The sequence below is a fragment of the Cygnus atratus genome, chromosome 18 (assembly GCF_013377495.2).
Source record: "Cygnus atratus isolate AKBS03 ecotype Queensland, Australia chromosome 18, CAtr_DNAZoo_HiC_assembly, whole genome shotgun sequence".
In the NCBI taxonomy this organism is placed as follows: domain Eukaryota; kingdom Metazoa; phylum Chordata; class Aves; order Anseriformes; family Anatidae; genus Cygnus; species Cygnus atratus.
The window spans coordinates 8,456,194-8,474,714 of record NC_066379.1 but is presented as its reverse complement, the minus strand read 5'-3'; the positions used below and the strand labels follow the sequence as shown (position 1 = coordinate 8,474,714).

The window sequence follows — 18,521 nt, the reverse complement described above, 5'->3', positions numbered from 1 at the left end:
AGCAGGCTAATGCTTTTACACCTAAACCAGACGTGCTGTACCAAGAACTCTGCCAGGGTGTTGTATATTGCACTTTTTGATTAAAGATTTTCACAGTGCTGCCAAATCTTCTCTTACCCAGCTACCTTGAACTCAGATTTTCAAATTAATTCCACAGAGGGCTTTGGCAAGAAATCTCTATTGCAAGCAAAAACAAACTAGTAAATTTACAACTCTTCACAGTTATATTAGAGGCTATTCTTAACTTGGGTAACTTCGCACCAGCATCTTTGTTTCCTTTCCCCACTACTCTTGTGAACGGCATTTTAAGAAGTAACAACTTAGGAATTAAGACATGGTGCCCAGGAAGGTCTGATGAATTTCTTGTCCTCTTCCTGCATAAGCAAGGACTCTGCCATGCAAACCGATGCCATGACTCCTGCTGACACCAGCTTTTACCACCTCAAAGTTTGTATCAGAGCAGAAGAGCCCAGGGGAGCTGCACGACCCAGCCTATGCAATCACACCAGAAGAGCCCACGGCCTGACTCCCCTACAGGAGCTCTACACCCAAGAGCAGACAAAATCCTAAACTCACTGAGTGTCTCTGGTGCCATTTGTAATTTGGGGTGTGCAGAACAAGACACTTAAGAAAAATAAGTTTCAGGAGAGCTGACCATTTTACCTTAAAAGAAAAAAAAGGAGCCTGGTGCTGCCTCTGTCTGCACACCTGGGGTAAAAAACTTCTCCCAGACTCTTCTAAAAGCCACTGAGATTTCAAATCCCCTTCTCTGACACCTGTGCAACTCCATTTGATGTCTACAAATTGTGCTAAGAGGACAACGTGCTCTGAGCACTGATGCAGCATGATACAACCTGTCTTCTAGAGCCAGGAAGTAGCAAATTGCACCGGTGCAATCAGCAATGGTAAAGGGAAAAGATGAAGCAGCACTGCTATCTGCCACTCCGAGACTCTTTCGTAACACTTGCTGAGCAAGAGCCAAGGCGGTAGGAATCCAAGCCTCCATTTCAGATCTCCTACCATGTGGCAGACCCTGAATATTCATTACCTATTAGAAGCTTTGAAAGTGTAAATTCATCCCACAATCAAGTGAACTGATTTATTCACACAGCTGAGTCACACTCGTTTACAGTCTCTGACCTAAATCCATTAATGCAGCACCAAAATAAGGCATGCTTTTTATGTTAGCAGTATTAGCTGAACAAGGGTGAATATTTTAAAATTGTGTGCGCTATCTCTTTGAAGCGGGGGCTGACGCACAGCTCAGCACCGTGCTGAGCCTGCCTTCCCTGCCGCTCCCAAGAAGCCGCGTGGATTGCCTGTGTTATCTGCATGTAGTGACCCGTTTAGTAGAGATTTCACAAAATCTTCCCGGGAATCATATCAGCTCTCTAACAAGAGTCTTTTGAGTGCCAAGCAGCAAGAAACTTCACCTAAAGGGAATAATAACTCCCTCGTTAATCACAGAAAGCACAACAGCCATTTCCAATAGTGGGGAGGAGTGCTCTGATGAGAACGCGGTGTTACTGGGTCTAGCACCTCCTGTGTCTTCCCCTAGGGCTAACGCAGAATTTCCGTGAGCTTTTGCCATACTTGGGAAGTAAAGCTGCATTTTCAAAAATAACTCGAGCTTTTTGGAGCCACTAACTTTCAGTGGAAATAAAGAAGCATCAAATATAGCAACCAATTTGGGGGGTTTAAGTTAAAAATGCAGTCAATGAAAATTTAATCTTTTGATAGCTTCTCCCTTCCTTCCCATCTGATGGCCTATGACATTCCCTGAGTTCATCACTGATAGCACAAATAAACCCATGAGCTCCTGAAGGAAGAATGAGTTTTTGAAAGGTTAGTTAAAGTTCAGTCCTGTGCTGAAATTGCCATCACAATCTAATTACTGTGTGCACTGAGCGCACACTTCAGGTCTTAAAATCAATTCCCCTTCCAGGCTGGCAGCTTACTCTTAGAAATCAGTTCTTGCACATGGGTGGTATTAAGAGGCACACAGGTATTCAAACACCACAAACACTGCCATCTTGTTTCACAGCTTTGTACATTTCACCTGAATTTCCTTTGTATTCATTCACTGCTGGTGGCAATCTATCCATTTATTTGCTTTTTGCTTCCTTGTTCCTCCTTCCACCCAATTCAGTTAGCGAAACCACCAGCTGGCACTGATGATGGCACGCAATCTGCATTACTGACAGCAGTTCCCCCCCCATTAAGCAGGCATAATGACTAACAGACTGATTGCAAAAGAGGGAAGTTTCTATCAGTAGCAAGGGTAGTATAGAACACACAGAAGAAATTGAAACTAAAGCTGAAGTGGGATTTGGTTAATCGGAGAAATACCTCCTGTGACTGACACACCCACTGTGCAGTGAATGATGTGAGCTCCTAAAAATGCTGTTACACAACGGGGAAAGGAAAGAAAGGTACCAGGGTGCTAGCTGTACTAGGCCAGGTCACACAGACACCTTCAAAGAACTACAAGAACTCTCTTCCGGAGTCTCACATCTTTAAATTTCCCCAAATCAAAGGATAATTCTGCATCTTTGCCTCTGCAGAAGGTGTTCCAGAGGATGCACAGCTTGGTGTTCTTCTGGGCTCAGAACAGCCTCTGGTGAAGCTTCCAGCAGTTAACACAAGCCTCCCTTCAGACATCCTGTACCATACAGAAGTCTGGAAGATGAACTTGATTTTCACATCTCATCACAGAACAATGTAAAAGATGGGGGTAAAAACAACCAGACCCAATGTTTTGTGGCTATTAGCCATGGTAACCCTTCCTCCTGTAAAAAAAAAGGTATTTGAAGTTCATCTCTTCACATTTCAACTCCAAAATACAGATGCTAACAATTTCTTGCTACGAGAGCAGAGCCTACACTCCTACCCTTTTCATCCTGTGCTGTAAATCCAGAGAATCACTGCCACAGAATAGAGCAACCTCTAAAAAATGCAAGCTATGGCAAGCACTGAATTAGAAGTGCCACTGAACAGAACACATTGCAAAAGAGCCACTGGCACTATTAGAGAGAGGGGGGGGGAAAAAAGCAGCAGCCAACTGCAATAAACTCAAAGGTAATCTATAACCACATTATCCCACCAACTCAGCTTACTCAAGCAGGCTTTTCACCTGAAATGTGTAAATCATTCGTGTTTACAACCACTTAGAGCTACTCCTCCAAAGCTCCATTCTCTTCCCAACAGGTGCTAATTTGCTACAACAGGCTAGGCTAGAGCTAAGTGACCGTGATGGCTTAAGCTAAGAGCCCCCCACCACAAAGCACAAGCAATGACACGCCCACAGCTGAAGCTCTCCCTGAAGGAGGAATAAATTGGGAGAATAATATAGGGAGGCCAGAGCTTTGGGCGTTATTTCAGAGAGTCTCCAGCAACGCGATGCACCCAGGCAGGGCTGGAGAGCTGTGGAACAGCAGTGACCGCAGACAGCTCATGCCGTGTCCCTTGAGGCACCACTGATTCTCATGCCTTACACATCCCTGCTGCAAGGTGCCCTCCTCCTCCTCACCTTTGGCAGAGGCAGGGAGCAGAAATGTGGCTGGCGTGTGTGCAGCAGTGGCCCAAAGGCAGGGCAGCTGCAGAGGACCACCAGCCACTACCAGCTGCTCCTCCCACAGGGAAGGTGCACGCGGTGCAGTTGCACCCAGAGCACGCCAGGAGCACAAGAAGGACGTACTCCATATACCAGGCTTACCACGCTTCTGAAAACGCACTGAGAACGCTGTTGGGAACGTAAGGCTATTGCTGAGAAAAGAAATGTCGTCCACAATAGTTATACAGGTTTACACGAAAAATACAGCAAGAGGAATCCCTTGGGGCTACCTACACAACAAAAGCCACCTGCGTCTTGTACTTTTGGCAAAATCAAAGGAGTTTGCAAATGTTCTACCTTGTTAAATATGCAGAAATCCTCTGGATTACCCATAGGAACAGCTGGCAAATTGGACATCAGGACAGTTGCAAAGTGGTAGATTACTGAGAATGATGGCAATCTGTCACCCCAAAGCAGCAGTAGCGCTCAGGGATGAGCTCACCTCCGCTGCCTCCAGCTGCACTACAGGTGGGTATGATGGGGTCTGGAGAGGATAACAGCACATCATGTAAGGTGGCAGCGTTCCCACAAACCCCAACAGGAACAGAGCCTAACTTTGTTCCAGTGAATTAAAAACTGTGCATCACTGGACTTTTTCCCATCCTGTAATTCCCTCTGAAGTTTGTCCTTTTGGAGGACTATCATTTTGTCACTCATCAGTTATTTTTCTGGTTACATCTGCCCATTATCTTAGCTGGAAGACTTGGTATTCTAACGCCTGACGTACATAATTTATGACATATGCCACTTGCCACTGCCAGGAAGAGACAAAAAGCAGACAGACTTTCACAAATGATAGTTTCCAACAGCAGTCTGTTCAAACCAATTTCATCCTCTAAACAAGAGGCACTGGACTGTCAGACTGGGAGCAAATATCACGGCACTTTCCAGAGAACGTTCCCAACTGGGCAGAAGAGCTTGCATGTGGCAAAGGGCATGCAATTCCCAGGTGAGAACTGGGGGAAAAAAAACAGCAAGAGTTTCCTCTGTGGAACCTTCCATGGCGTTTAACTGCTCAGTGAGAAGAGCAAAACTAACGTTCTTAAAGCTCCTTTCAACGTGTGTCCCAAGCCACACCTCAACTCTTTATTTTTAAGAGCTCTTAAAGGGAATTGAAGAATGAAACGTGCAATTCAATCTTCACACCAGTTTAAAATTCATCAGAAAATTCACCAGTTTAAAATTTCACCAGCACCTGACTGCAGCAAATGAAGTCAGACTTCATTTGCTCAATACAGAGACCAAGGGAACAATCACTGCAACCACAAGCTGTGAAAAGCAACAGAGATACTCATGAGCTAAAATCCTACATTCTCTGTACCATCTTGCTTTAAAGCTGTTCCAGCTTTCTGTACAAACTCATGATACTTTTTCCTAAAGATTATATTCTTCTAGTCTCTTTCTGACAGCTTGTCATTATCCAAGGTTTTGCTTTTACCTATTGCCCTATTTTCCCCATAGCTCTGGATAACTGTGAGCTGAACATAAGTCAAATTAGGCAGAGGAGAGATGTACCAAATGGCATATTTCCTCTCCCTCCTGCAGTTCACAGACTCCCTGTACTTCCTCGATACAAAACTTGGTAAATAACTGATTTTTCAGCTTTCTGCCCAAGTAAAGGAAATCAAACCCATTTTTACCGATTTCTTACGAAAAAAATGAAATAAAATTATGCATGTTGAACAAAATTTTATGATTTGGGACATTTTCACTTCTTGTTTGTCAAATATCTCAATTTAAATTTTGTCTATAAAAAGCAAACTTCAAATTAAAACAATCAAAATATGCTTAAAAAAAGTGAAATTAATTATATTGTTATTTTTTAAAGACAAAAATCACTTGCAAAACAACTGAAATTTTAGGAATTTTTTTTTCCCCTCTCCACCCAAACCAGACTCGGGGTACGTATGCAACTTGCCGAAAGGGAAGAACTCACCAGCTTTGCTGAGACACTCCATACTGTTCTGTGTTGCTGAGATGCTAAGACACCACAAACAAGCCAGCATTTTGTGTTACCCCGCGCAAAATAAGCATGTAATTAATTGCCCACATACTTCCTACCATAGCAATTTTATGTTGTCAACAGGAGACTGCCAGCAGGAGAGGACACGCAGGTTTGAAGTGAGTTGCCAATCCTTACAGCATGTTCAGATACTCCCATTTGGAAAGGCTTAGTGCACAATGATTACCTGATGGGAAAAAAATCCTTGCAACATACAAGGGTCACATCCCTGATTTCAGCAGGGTCAGGACTCCTTGGGTCACGCTGCCAAACCTCCTCTCATCAATGCTGCCTGTTGTCCCAGTAAGGACAGTGAGATCTCTCTTCCCACATCCCTTTTCCTTTCATTAGCAGCCCACCTCCCTCCGGAGCGTGCAGCTGCCCTTAGCCCTCTTTCCGAGCAGGCTCTATTGTGTTTTGACACAATGCCACACAAATCCAGCATGCGAGAGACTCCTGCAACAAAACTCTTCTTATGAGAGCCCTACAGCTTTCCACTGTTCCCAAGAACTAAAAAGAAAAACTCAGAAAGGTAGCTGTAGTGCTATTACTGGAGGATTCTGTACTACTTTAGGGTGACAGAACACACTGCTGCATTTCACCCTCTTGATTGCTATTAGCTATTGCATCCCATCATACGCATCATGTGGTTTAACTGGGTAAAATATGTTCCATTGGTCATATAGTCGCTTGCTACAAAAGCAGTGAAATCAGTATTTTGGGAGAGTTTCTCAAATCTATTAATACCATGCAAACATATGGACAAAGCTGTTTGTATCTGCATGTTTGTTTGAGCTTTTTAATCATAACAACAGCAGTGTCATTGGAAAAGAATATCCCATGTTCCAAAAGCCATCTGGATCTCATTGGGGGTGTCTGGTTCATCACGAGATGGTGGAACAACACCAGAATGGCTTCACGAGCCCACTGCAAATCTTCATGAAAAAACAGGCACCGAGAAGACCCAGAACAACCTAAACATTGTGAAAAAATACAAAGCATGCTGCCACAGCCAATTTCCAGCATGGGTACCAGAAACACGCTCCAGTGTGGAACATCACAAAGCACTGCCACGAGCTGAAGATGTCCTAAAGGAAAAAGGCTCCTTGAAAGCTTCCATCCAAGGACTCCATCCACTTCTGTCAACACCAGAACAGACACTTCCAGTACCTACCTTCCCCATTTCAGGAAACCTAACACAGAAAGCCTCTCCCAGCTCTAAGCTTCCCACTTCAGACAAACAAGCCAACCCCAACAACAACAAATCTGAAACCATAACACTATACCCAAAGTAAACTGTCGAAGCGGCATTAAAATCTGAAGAGTAGATTGTAATTCTTCCAGGTCTGTGCCCTGTGCATTGATCCTGTCTCTCTTGCAGTATTTTGACCCCACAGCTCACTCCTGTCACTCACTCTGGGGCAAAACATACTGTAAAACTGAACAGAACGCACAGCTTAGAAAGGAGCCCTACTGGTTTTGGTTTTAATGGCACAGAAGATGTGAAAATAACATTCACAGTGGTATGTAAACACTCGCACTCTCTCCAAGTGAGGCCCTTTAATTATATATTGAGTAAAACGGAACTGAGATGCATTATACAGTGCTTTGCTTACACTCACACCGCTGCTGTAAACCCCTATGCTACAGTACTAGTGTTCGTGTCTGATGCTTCCCGTTACCATTCATCGACTTCATCACGCCCTGCACCGAGCTAACTACGCTCAGTGCACGGACGGGAATGTACTCAGCGGCCTAGGCAAGTATCTAGGTCTGAGATCACATGCAGCCCACAAACTTGTGTGTATTTTAAGAACTGGTAGAACTTCATTTCTAGCTCTTGAGCAGACAGTCTGATTCAGTTTACTTACATTACAAAACAGCAATCAGGGATTACGTTTGTGAATATTAGCATTGAAAGTAGATAAAATTATTATGAAATGATTTTGTAAACTACAAAGAGAATAATAAAACACATTTACTTATCTAAACATTACGATGCAAATGATTTTCCCCACTATGTTGCTATGAAAGTGTTGCTGTGGAGTACAAGTCAGTTGTGCTAAAGTTCTATATTGGAGATCGTCCCCACAAATCCTACATGGCACTGGCTCATTCCCCCCTAAGATTTACCCTTCCTTGCAGCAATTTTGTCTAACTCACTTTTCAAAGCTTAATCATATTACAGGAAGAAAATCAGCATGTGCTAGAAATCTGAAATCCTCCCTAGGATTTGCAAGAGCAAATTTCTGGAGAACACGCAGACATGTCACAGACAAAGAATATCAATTTTACAACTTAACAGCATGGAGCAAACCAGGAATGGGGCTGGGGACGTGGAAAGGGGAGAGAAAAAAATAGCAAATATCTAGTCTTGCTAGGCAGCTGAATGTTTTAACTTCACCAGTTACATGTGATGCCTTCAATACAGCGTGCAAAGGATGCAGTACTGTCTTCTGTGCTTGATCTATATGCTAACATTTTTCTTTACTTTTGCATTTAATAAGGCAACACTAAATCACTGTAGCTGTACTAAAAGCAAACACCAAGGTAGTTATAAAACAGTCATTTAAATAGGAGCATCAAGAATTGCTATCAAACTCGTTTGCCTTTCCTTAGGCTTTGTGAATTTACTATTGCAGATTGCTGACACGTATCGCAAAACGCAGCAACAATCAATTCTTACCTGTGCACATAACCCCCCTTAGCTCTCACCTTTGAAAGGCAAACATATTACATAACAAATTAAACTCGTGAGTGCACAGCAAACCTACAGCTTCTCTTTTCATAACAGTGCTTCAGAAAATGTTTGATTAACAGTAAGTACTAAGCTTGGTCTATGTCAGCTGTTTGGAAATACACACTTAGTGTAAGTATATGTCAAACGGCTATTTTAAACTTACTGCCGGCTAGTTTGCATTGAAGCAGGAAGGCTACAGCAACAGAGTAATCCATAAGCCACGTATCCCACTGCACCATTCCATAACTACATATTTTCCATGTCGTTCTAAATGATTTGATGGTCTTTAAGGTCCCTTCCAACCCAAAACCATTCTATGATCTGGGGCATTGGTATATACAATTTCAAGGAATATCACTTTTTAATACTACTGTATTTGTTTCAATGTCTCAGTGCCAAAGTCTTTTTTCTCATGGATGGAGGAGGTACGGCCAGGGCATGCTGCACGTTACCAGGAAGCTATGAACCAGTCTCTGTCATCATGCACACTGATGGAAACTTGCAGTGACTTCACTCATCTCTGTGGCACAACTTTGAACAGCACCTCTATGGCTGGGAGATGCCTGAAACTCCCCCCGGCCGTTCAGAAAAATCCAGGTTGTTATGCAGTGAAATTACAGCCCTGTCTTCACAAGAGAAGCCAGCCATGGAGCTGCTACAACAGAGGCTTAGGGCACAACTCCACCAGGTGTCCCTGGGAGACACCTGAGAGCAAGTCAGAATGGCGCACGTCTGTCAGGACTGTCATTAAACTCAGTCAGCAGCCACAATTACTATCTGGGCACGACGGAAGGCTGATGCCTTTGATTTCAACTCAGAATGGTGATATTCATCAAAGAGAAGCAATAACAAACAGCAACAAACATCTCCCTAGTCCAACGGTTTCTTTTGGCCAGAAAGTTTAATTTGTTCACATGAAACATTAATTTGTTTTCAGCTACTTCTGTTCTATACTACTAGAAAACCATTGATTTCAAGTGAATTACTGTCCAATCACAAGAATAATTGATTTTGGCCTACTGATTTTATTAGCTGCTCAAGTTCCCTCACAAGTTGACAAGCATTTGTTGACCTTACCACAATGAGGTTACTGTCTAAGCACCTGCACAGTTTGCACAACTCCCGAGGATGATTCCAGCTCTAGAAGTATTCAACACGTTTAGCATGTTTCACTTGTTGCTGAAAAATGAATGCAGAGTTTAAATAGAATCTGGCATAATGAAACATCAGCTGGCACTACCCTGAAATACACATTCACACACACCACTGCCAGAACTGGGGCTTGCTGAACACGTCACTCACAATGCTCCTAGACACTCAGCTGCTAGTACAACTCTCCTCCCAGTGAAAGGGAACCAGATGGCAAGTGACTCCTGGCATTTTTCGATGTTATGAGAAGTGTTTCTTCAACTAGTGAGTACACGCCATTCAGTCAGGTCTCTTTGGAAACAGCCCTTCACGTCTTTCTTCAGCTTCTTTCACAAACAGCCATTCAACAGGAAAACAAGGCCCAAGCCTGTTATTTTTAAGCATTGAACCAAAATGTCTCAGTCTAGGAGTTTCTGTTGTTAGGAGAGATAAAGAAGCACTTCTGAAAGATGAATTTCATCTTGGGACCTGTTACCTCTGAGTGTTCAGTTGCTCATGAATGACCCTGGAGGAAGATTAACTGAGATACCCTGGTTAAATGCCTACAGTCAGATGGGACGAATGGAGACCAAAACGCTGAACTGCTCAGAAGCACAAGAAGTTCCCCAACTATTTGCATGGGCAAGCAGAGCTCAGCAGCTAGCCTGGTGTGCTGATCCTCCAGGCACCCCAGAAGATGCTTCTGCTCTTGGCTCCGCCAAATTAACACGGACTACTCATTTCTTCCTGTGGTTGAACCACGTGCCATGTAGGTCAAGGGTTTCCTTCTATTCTGTGTTTATACGGGCTCAGTTGAAGCCTGGTGTTGCCACTGCAGCCTCTGCTAGGAGCCAAGTCCTGGCACACGAGAAGATCATAGTTCCATGCTCCTCAGCAACAGCAGGAAAGAGAATCACGTTGGGTTGGTCCAGTGTTAAAAATACAACAACAACGAAATGCTACAGCATAAAAGCAAACTTGCTAGAAGTGCTTCTGCAGCAGAAACACCTTACACGAGCAGCTGCTCCGAGACGATGGCTGCTCTGCTGCAGGCAGCTCTCAGTGACTGCAGCAAGATGAGGATTTCAGTGTGGGGGGAAAAGCAGAGCAGTATGAGGGAAGTGTGGCAGTGGGTCTTAAGGAAAGGAAAAGCATCACACTATTAGAAGCGAAGGCTCAGAAGTCCAGTAAAAGTAAAATAGCAAGGAAATTTTTAAATTTGTTATTCCAACAGTGCAGGTAAGGGCTGCTTTACTTGAACAGGAAGCTGCTGCCTTGCTGCAACATTTTGCCTTGGGGCAGTTTTCAGAGAGTTGTAGATCTTTCAGGAAAAATAAAATTTCAGCATGTTGACTGCACACATGTCCGAAAGAAAAAAAAATGAAGAAAAAGGAAATGGAAAGAACAAGAAAAATCAGAAAAGGCCAAATGCCCTACACAGTCCAAGCCCCACATGCCCTGGTTGGTATTAAGAATTTATAGACTCCAAACTTTGCATTGCTGTGGCTTCAGGAAGGCACAGAAGAGGTGGAAACCTGCATGTATCAGGACGGCACAGCTAACAGCACAGATACTGTCTCATTTCATAAAGGCGACCCAGGGCTACCAGTGGTAAGAGTCACAACTATTCAGGCCACAAAATTACAAAATAGGATCCTCTCTGTGGCCAGATGAATTCAATAAATAGAAGCAGCAAATAACTTAGACATGAGGGCCAATCAATCTTTCATTGATGCCAACAGAAAGATTTCTTTTGAATGCAAAGGGAGCCATGGTGGATCAGGCCCAAGAAGTGTAGCACGTTCAAATGTATAATTGGTTTTCAGTGACAATAAATACATTTTAGTATGTTAAAGGAGAGTGCTCGAGCAGTGTCTCTTCAGCTTAATTTCATGAGATGCATTACCACATACAGCTTATTAGGTTCCTGCAGCTGCAGGGGTAAAAGTGCCATGTTATATGGGAGAACAGCTTCTCAGTGTCTCCAGACATCAGCTGCGATTCATCATACATAAAGTTCAGTTTTAACAAGGCTTAAAGATAGACTAGCTCACCTGTAGTCTTTCTGCAGTAAATGCGCACTTGGAAATTTGATTCTATATTTCCCTAACAAGCCTCTTTTGGTGATTTACTAATCACATTTACTCAGCTGACACATGCTCCTTTGAAATCAAGGGATGGCTAGCCAACGACTACAACTGATAAAGAGAAGCAAAGGGGAACAAAGGGTTATATCTCTGATAGATGCATAGTTAAGACTTCTCTGTCCCACTTTTGCACATATCTTGTTTGAACACAGCCAGCTACAACTGCACAAAATAAAAAGGATGCATTGCTCCCCACTGGTAATTCCTCTAGTGCCGGCCCAGGAAGTCAGCCCCTCCTGCAGCCTCGATACCACGCTGACAACCGATACTTTTCTACCGCCTTCACTGTTGAGATTAACGGCTTTGTCGTCTAGTCTGTTCCATTTAATATTTTAAATATTTTCCAACTAATGTACTCCAATTTACTCTAAGCTTGAGAGCACCACCTGAATCCTCCCTTACATCACACGGAACCTTCCATAACCTTATAGATTTTTAAGACCAAAAAGGATTGTTATGATCATCAAAGCCATTCAGCTGCAAAACAGCCTGTGGAATCCGACCAATCTTTCTCTGTGCTGCAAGAGAAAACCATCAATTTGCCTCCAAATAAATGCAGCAGTACAAGAAGCAATCCTGATGCAATGCATTTGGCAATAACATTTAGAAATACTTCTATTAGTTTATATAAAATCATACAATTTACCAAGAGACAAATAAAACTAGAAATCAATAAAGCTCTCTACTTTTATGCATTTCTCCTCCTCATTTTGCTGGTTAAAACAAGAAACTCTGTTTTTTCATTAAGAAAACATTTAACAGAACTGTGACTACCTGCAAGCAATAAGCCTCCTGCTCTTCTGATTTCATTCACAAGCTGTGTTTCATTACCAGCAGTAAGCCAAAAATGAGTAATTTGCTCCGACAATGTGAATTCACTGTGGTTTTGCTGCTCCTTTGGCATCCCTTCCTAAACTACTTTTTTACAGGCTCCTTGCATTAATTTGTTTTATTATACTTTAAAAGGCCAGCTGAGAGCAGCCGAGCCTTTTCCCAGTCCCAGTTCCACTCCCCAGCCCAAAAACTGCTGGGGGCACATTGTGAAGCGTCAGTTAAGTGCAATAGCCCGAGAGGTCTGAGAGGGAAAGCGTTTCTTGCTTAGTTAATTTGATCAGAGCTGCAACCCTTTACTGAATCACTTAAGGGAACCGTTTAATATCAAACTCATGTCATTACCCCGCAGATACGGGTCTGAACCCCGCTCTCACAGATTTATGGGGTCCCGCTGCCGTTAGGGCTCCCCTGAGCCCCTTGGAGCAGCTTGGGGCTGGTGCTGCGATACCGGAGGGCTGGGTGGATCACCTGGGGGCTCCACTCAGCACCTCAGGGCTGCTCCTGGGGGCTCTGCTCAGCACCTGGGGGCTGCTCCTGGGGGCTCCCCTCTGCTCCTGGGCCACTCCTTGTGTGGTTCCCCCGCGCTCCACGGATGCCCCCGCCGATGCGGGCGGCTTGCGGGCCTGGCACCGCCTGGAGCTGCGGCTCGCTCAGCGCCCGTTACCCGCTCAGGACCGGGCTCAGCCGGCACGGAGCAGTCCCCTGCTCGGAAACACCTCCCCGAAAGGCTCAGCAGCCCCGCCGCGTCCCGCCGGGACGGCCCCGAGAGGAGAGAACAGCAGGGCCGGGGGCGTCGCGGCCCCCCAGCCCCGGGGGTTGCAGCCTGGTGGCCCCGGGCGGCTCCAGGACCCCCTGAGGGAGCCGGGACTCCGGCCCGCCCTGAGGGACGGGGGAGGCTCCCGCGCAGCCCTGAGGGACAGGGGCTCCGGGACCCCCCGTGGGGAGGCTGCGGGACCCCCCTGAGGGTCGGGGGGAGCCCGGGCCGCCCCAAGGGGCTCTGCAAGGGCCGGGGCAGGTCCGAGCCGCCCTGAGGGAAGGCGGGGAGCTGCGGGGGGTCCGGCGGGGCAGAGCGCGGTGGGAGCAGCAGGTGAACGCCGCCTGGCTGCCGGGGAGCGGGGCAGTGAGCGGGGCCGGACCGGGCCGAGCCAAGCCGGGCGTAACCTTGGCACCCCCCCCACCCCCGTCCTCCTCCTCACCTCCTCCCCTTGGCCGAACTGCAGCCCCAGGGCCACGAAGTGCTCCACCCGGATGAAGCCGTCCGCATCCTCGTCGCACACGTCGAAAACCTCCTTGAGCTTCCGCAGGAACGGCAGCAGGCTCGGCGGCTCCATCGCGGGCATCACCTCAGCCGGAGGCCGGCAGCAGCCATGGTCGCCCTCCCCTGCAGCCGGTGCGGGAGGGACGGCGGGCAGGGGCCGGGGGAGGGCTGGAGGAGAGCCGGGGGAGGGTGAGAGCGGCGGGCGGAGGGAAGGAGGGAGCGAGGGAAGGAGAACAAAGGGGCGGCGCGGCGAGGGCGGCGGCGGCTGGCGAGGGGCGGCGGTGCCGCCAGGGGGCGCCGCTGGGAGGGAGCGGCGGGGGCGCGCGGCACCCTGAGGGGACGGGGGCGGGCAGGGGGGAAACGGGAGGGAAACGTGAGGGGACCTGGGCGGGCGGGGCTGAGGGGGGGCTGAGCGCGGACTCCTCCACGCCTGGAGTCCCCTCGGTTCCTTTCCCGGTTGCCACAGACACGGTCCCTCCCTCCTCAGAGCCCCAAATAAAACTGCAGTCGCTCCTGAGGAAATTCCCGGCCACCTGCTGTAGTGAGGCCCAGGCTAAAGGCAGAAAAGCGGAGTGTAAAGAGTTGGAGGGCGGTAAAGGAAAAGGAGGGCAAGCAGAGCCGCTGCACTCGGGCTGGCAGAAGCACTTCTCCCCGCCTGTGATTTAGGGCATTAGCTCAGACGATGAGACGTGGCTGGGAAGGAAGGGATGTCCCTGCCTTTGCAGGGTTCTTCATAAAAGCTTTCTGCAACTGCTGTGCTGGGTTTTAGTTTGACCTCTCTGCTCTGTCCATTTTCTTTCTTAGAGGTTTTTGGACTGCTTTTTAAGCCCATGGCCATGAGCTGCCAGGGAGAAGACAAAGCCGGGTTCTGGTTCCTGCAGCGTGCCTCTGACCAGGAAGGTCAGGGAGGATGGCTTGTGGAGGATGTGACATTGGCTGTACCTGGCTCAGGTATGTACTGCCTCTGCCAGGACTTCTTTCGCCCCTGCTTACTAAGCACAGGTGACTGTCCAACACCGACTGACATTCTGTAGGTGATGGATAAAGCTATCCATCTAAAATGACCATGAAAGTGCAGCAGGTTTTGGGCTGAGGCGGTGTACACCTGGCTTCTTTCAGTAGGAGAGGTTCTTATGCCCCTCAGCAACCCTGTAAATCCCATAATTAGACCAAGCTAGTCAAATTCATCTCTTTTTTTCGGTATCAGTAGGAGCGTTCTCCTTAGGAAGTTTTCTTTCTTTGAGCATATATCCCTCATCCCTGCTATGCGTGCAAATTCAGTGCTCAGGAAGAGGCTGACTTGACCTCTGTAAGTCAGCTGTCAATCAACAGCACAGTGATAGCACACAGTGAACAGGCAGCATAGCTCCGCACATAACCAGCCTCTGAGTTGGTTCCAGAGCCCCTGCCACCTTCCTTTAGTTTTACAATAAATACATAAGATTTATCCAGTTCCCTTACTGATGTACAAGAGGGTCTTTCCAGACCAGAAAAAAACTCAAAGTGCAGAGATCAGATAAGATTCTTGAGAAGCAAAGAATTCATGAAGAGATGTGAAGATGCAGGCAACCTGAAAGAGAAAAGGGAACCAAAACGTTTGATCAGCAAACTTCTCTGAAGCTGTCTAGTTAGAGCAGGATTCTTAGATGTGGGGACATTTAGCTTTTATCTCAGCACAGGTGAACTCACCTTCAGGTTACATAGGAATTGAGCTTAGCACACCCCTCAGGGGCACCTGTTTGGAGTATTTAGAAATCTATGAGCTGGTACCCTTCAGAGCTGTGGAAAGCATGCTTATATGGTATCAGCTACTGTTAGTCTAACTGCTCTGAAGTGGAGTTCAGCCCTTTCAAAGCTTCAGTGCACGTCTGTGTCATTGTCCCACACTGTTTGCTCAGGTTTTCTCAGTGTCTCCTTGCACCATCTGACTTGGTTCTTTGTCTGCAGGTGGGCACTTGTACAGTCCCAGACAGGGAAGTGGAGTCACAAAATATTATGGAAAACAAACAAACAACACAATGGACTTCTGTATTTGCCATGATCAGATGAGAAATTCCTGCACCTCAGATTAGTCTGTCTTGTGAAATCCAGTTAATTCCTACTGTCTTTATCTTCTGCTGGAGGAAAAAAGAACTTGGTCCAGACATGCAAGTAAGTGACAATATAGATTTAGACCAAATCTATCAGTAGCATGTGTTATTCTAGTATTAATTTCTAAGAAAAAGGCAGGAACATGACGGGTGAAGCTCCAGGTATAGGTAGTAGATACTGTATTTGGGAAGTTAGTATAGAAGTCTGAGAACTGCCACACAGCTTGAGTGCCAGATAGAACTGAAATCAAGCTGATATGAGAGCTAAAGAGACAGCTAAGTATTCTGAGCAAAGATCTGACAACTGGGAAATGATCTGATGGTACTGAATACAGAAGAATTGCGATGTGAGATCCTATCAGTAAAGGCCCAGGATATGAAAGCTGGGGGTGCCCCATGCATGCTAAGTTTGGGACACTGAGCTGAACATGTGCCACACACACTTGATGGACAACTGCACTGGCAAAGTACATGGGAGAGGTCAATTTTTACTGCCAGTGGATGTAGCTGGCATTACTCCTTACCGATCTCTGCTTTTCCAGTTCTCAGTAGAATATGCATGCTAGTACCACTAGGCTATTTTTCCTTAATGGTATATCAAAATCGCTGTTTAATCAGAGACATTTGGCAGCTTCTTCATTTGAGTTTTATACTATGCGGAGTAAGTATTTTATATGTTGTGAATCTGATTTTCTAAACTTGAAAACTTTTCTAAACTTGACTAGTGGTGGTGCTACCATGTTTGCCTGTTAAGAATAAAGAGTTCACAAGGAAACATTTCATTGAATACCACAGGTCATGGATGCCATTCGCAAGATTTCTTTACAGTCAGCTGCTCATCCATCAATGTCACTTCCATTTATTTGGTGAATTGTAATCTGGTGTCAGAAACAGCGTGTAAGTGCTGCATTACCCAGGGCTGATGACCTTATCTACAGCTCTGGTTGCATTCCAGCAAACAAAAGCAACATCTTGAGACCTAACCTCTCAGAACAGTTTCATAGTATAAATTCTCTCCATATTATATATAACATCACTCAACTAAATATTGTCTTACTGTATTTTGAATCAAATGCTGTTTTCCATCAACAACTGTAACTCTGATTAGCAACATACCAGATGTGCTGTGGTAAGTAAAATGACAAAATATTACAAATTTTGTAGAAATCTTTCAATTAGCAAGGATCTTCCTTTGAAAATTTCTAGTTCCTAAAGGCTCTCACCTTGTAAAATTTTATTTAATGGTTTGTTTTTATATAGCGTGAACGGTATTGCTTGATTTCAACAGTACTCTTACCAGATCATGAATGAGGCATATGCATAACTCTCTGCTAGATGAACCTAGCTAGACAGCTGACTGCAGTTACCTAAGCAAACACAGCAATGCCTTCTTTGTTTCTTCTTATAACACACATACTACCTTCAGAGACATTGATGAAAAAGTTTCCAAATCAGGCAGGGAATTGAAAAAGAAGAACATGCTTAAATACAAATGACAATGTAAAATTGTATGTTCTGGTTAAAGCAGGCTAATCTAGCTGCTGGTTGCAACTACAAAACCTCACTGTAAATGGGGGCTGTACTCACAAAGACCAAAATATCTGTTCTATTGAAGCTACTACAAAAGTTAATCTTCTGTACTGGTTCACAAACAACCATTTCCACTATGAATTCATAGGATCAAACGCACGTTTCCAAGTGCTAATCAGGTTCTCCCAGGGATGGCACCAACTTGTTCCCATGGTATTTGAAGGGCTGCTTACTCCACCAAGTGGTCAGCCATTTCACTGCACTTTTGTCACCAGCCAAGAGAATCCAGTTTTGCTGGCCACCTCGTACAAGGGAGCAAGGTGAGTTTAGTACCAAAAATTGTATGGAAAACAGATGAATAAATAGTATGGGATGAAGCGAGCTATTTTCCTTTTCCAGTAAGTCCTACGATCCTCCAAATGCCTTGGGACCAAGCGCTTTAGCTCCTGGTACATTCCAGGAGCCTCCATGCTGCCTTCTTTCAGGGAGAGGAGAACACCCATCAGCTTTCCTCTGAAGAGCTCTAAGCAGTTGGGAAGGCTTATGTTTGCCTCAGATTATAACATGTGATGGCATCTGGCAGCCTCCAGGAAGCATTAAGGGTGCTAGAAAGCATCTGGCAGCTACCAGGCCTCTAGGTCATTTCTGGCCCTCTGTTCTTCAGGTAGAGATCTCCAGTCTTCACAGGAGATCCTGGACACAACAAAACGTTTAAGATACCTAATTGTTCTGTAGACCTGAGAACTTGTGAGGGGACCAGCAATGGTTCTGGATAAGACAACCATGTAAAAAGGTAACCTAGTGTAGTAGCTACAGTCATTTTCAACCCCTACCCCAAAAAGACCTGCCAAGAGACACACAAACATTCCTCTCTGGCTCTAACAACCAAACAACAACAGAGCTCAGACTCTTGAAGGGAAAGACCATTGTCTTACAGAAGTGACCTCTAAACATCTGCACACACCCTCAATTTATTAAAATAAAGACTGCTATTTTGCAAATCATCTAGCAGCTGCTCTTGCCTGAGGGCACACCAACCAGTATATTTTCCTTAGGCTCACTTGCCCACAGTACACAGTATGTGAACTGTTCTGTAAGCTGATCCTTACTGCTTCAAATAATTTTTTTTAAGTTTTGTTTACTTTGCCCGGAGATGGACTACACAACATCTGAATAGGT

At 45.5% G+C, this 18,521-nt stretch overlaps 1 protein-coding gene across 2 annotated transcripts in view; it reads right to left on the bottom strand.

The window, feature by feature from the left end:
* The window catches only part of RAB11FIP4 (RAB11 family interacting protein 4), a 124,871-nt gene extending 110,960 nt beyond the window's left edge, over positions 1-13,911 (bottom strand). Inside the window, exon 1 of one of the 2 annotated variants that reach the window (XM_035558847.2) lies at positions 13,661-13,911. In XM_035558847.2, coding sequence (XP_035414740.1) covers positions 13,661-13,804 — 144 coding nt within the window. In that variant the 5' untranslated portion in view covers positions 13,805-13,911. The remainder of the gene's footprint in view (positions 1-13,660) is intronic. The other variant, XM_035558849.2, reaches the window with a different exon arrangement.
* Between the last annotated feature and the right edge of the window lie 4,610 nt (positions 13,912-18,521).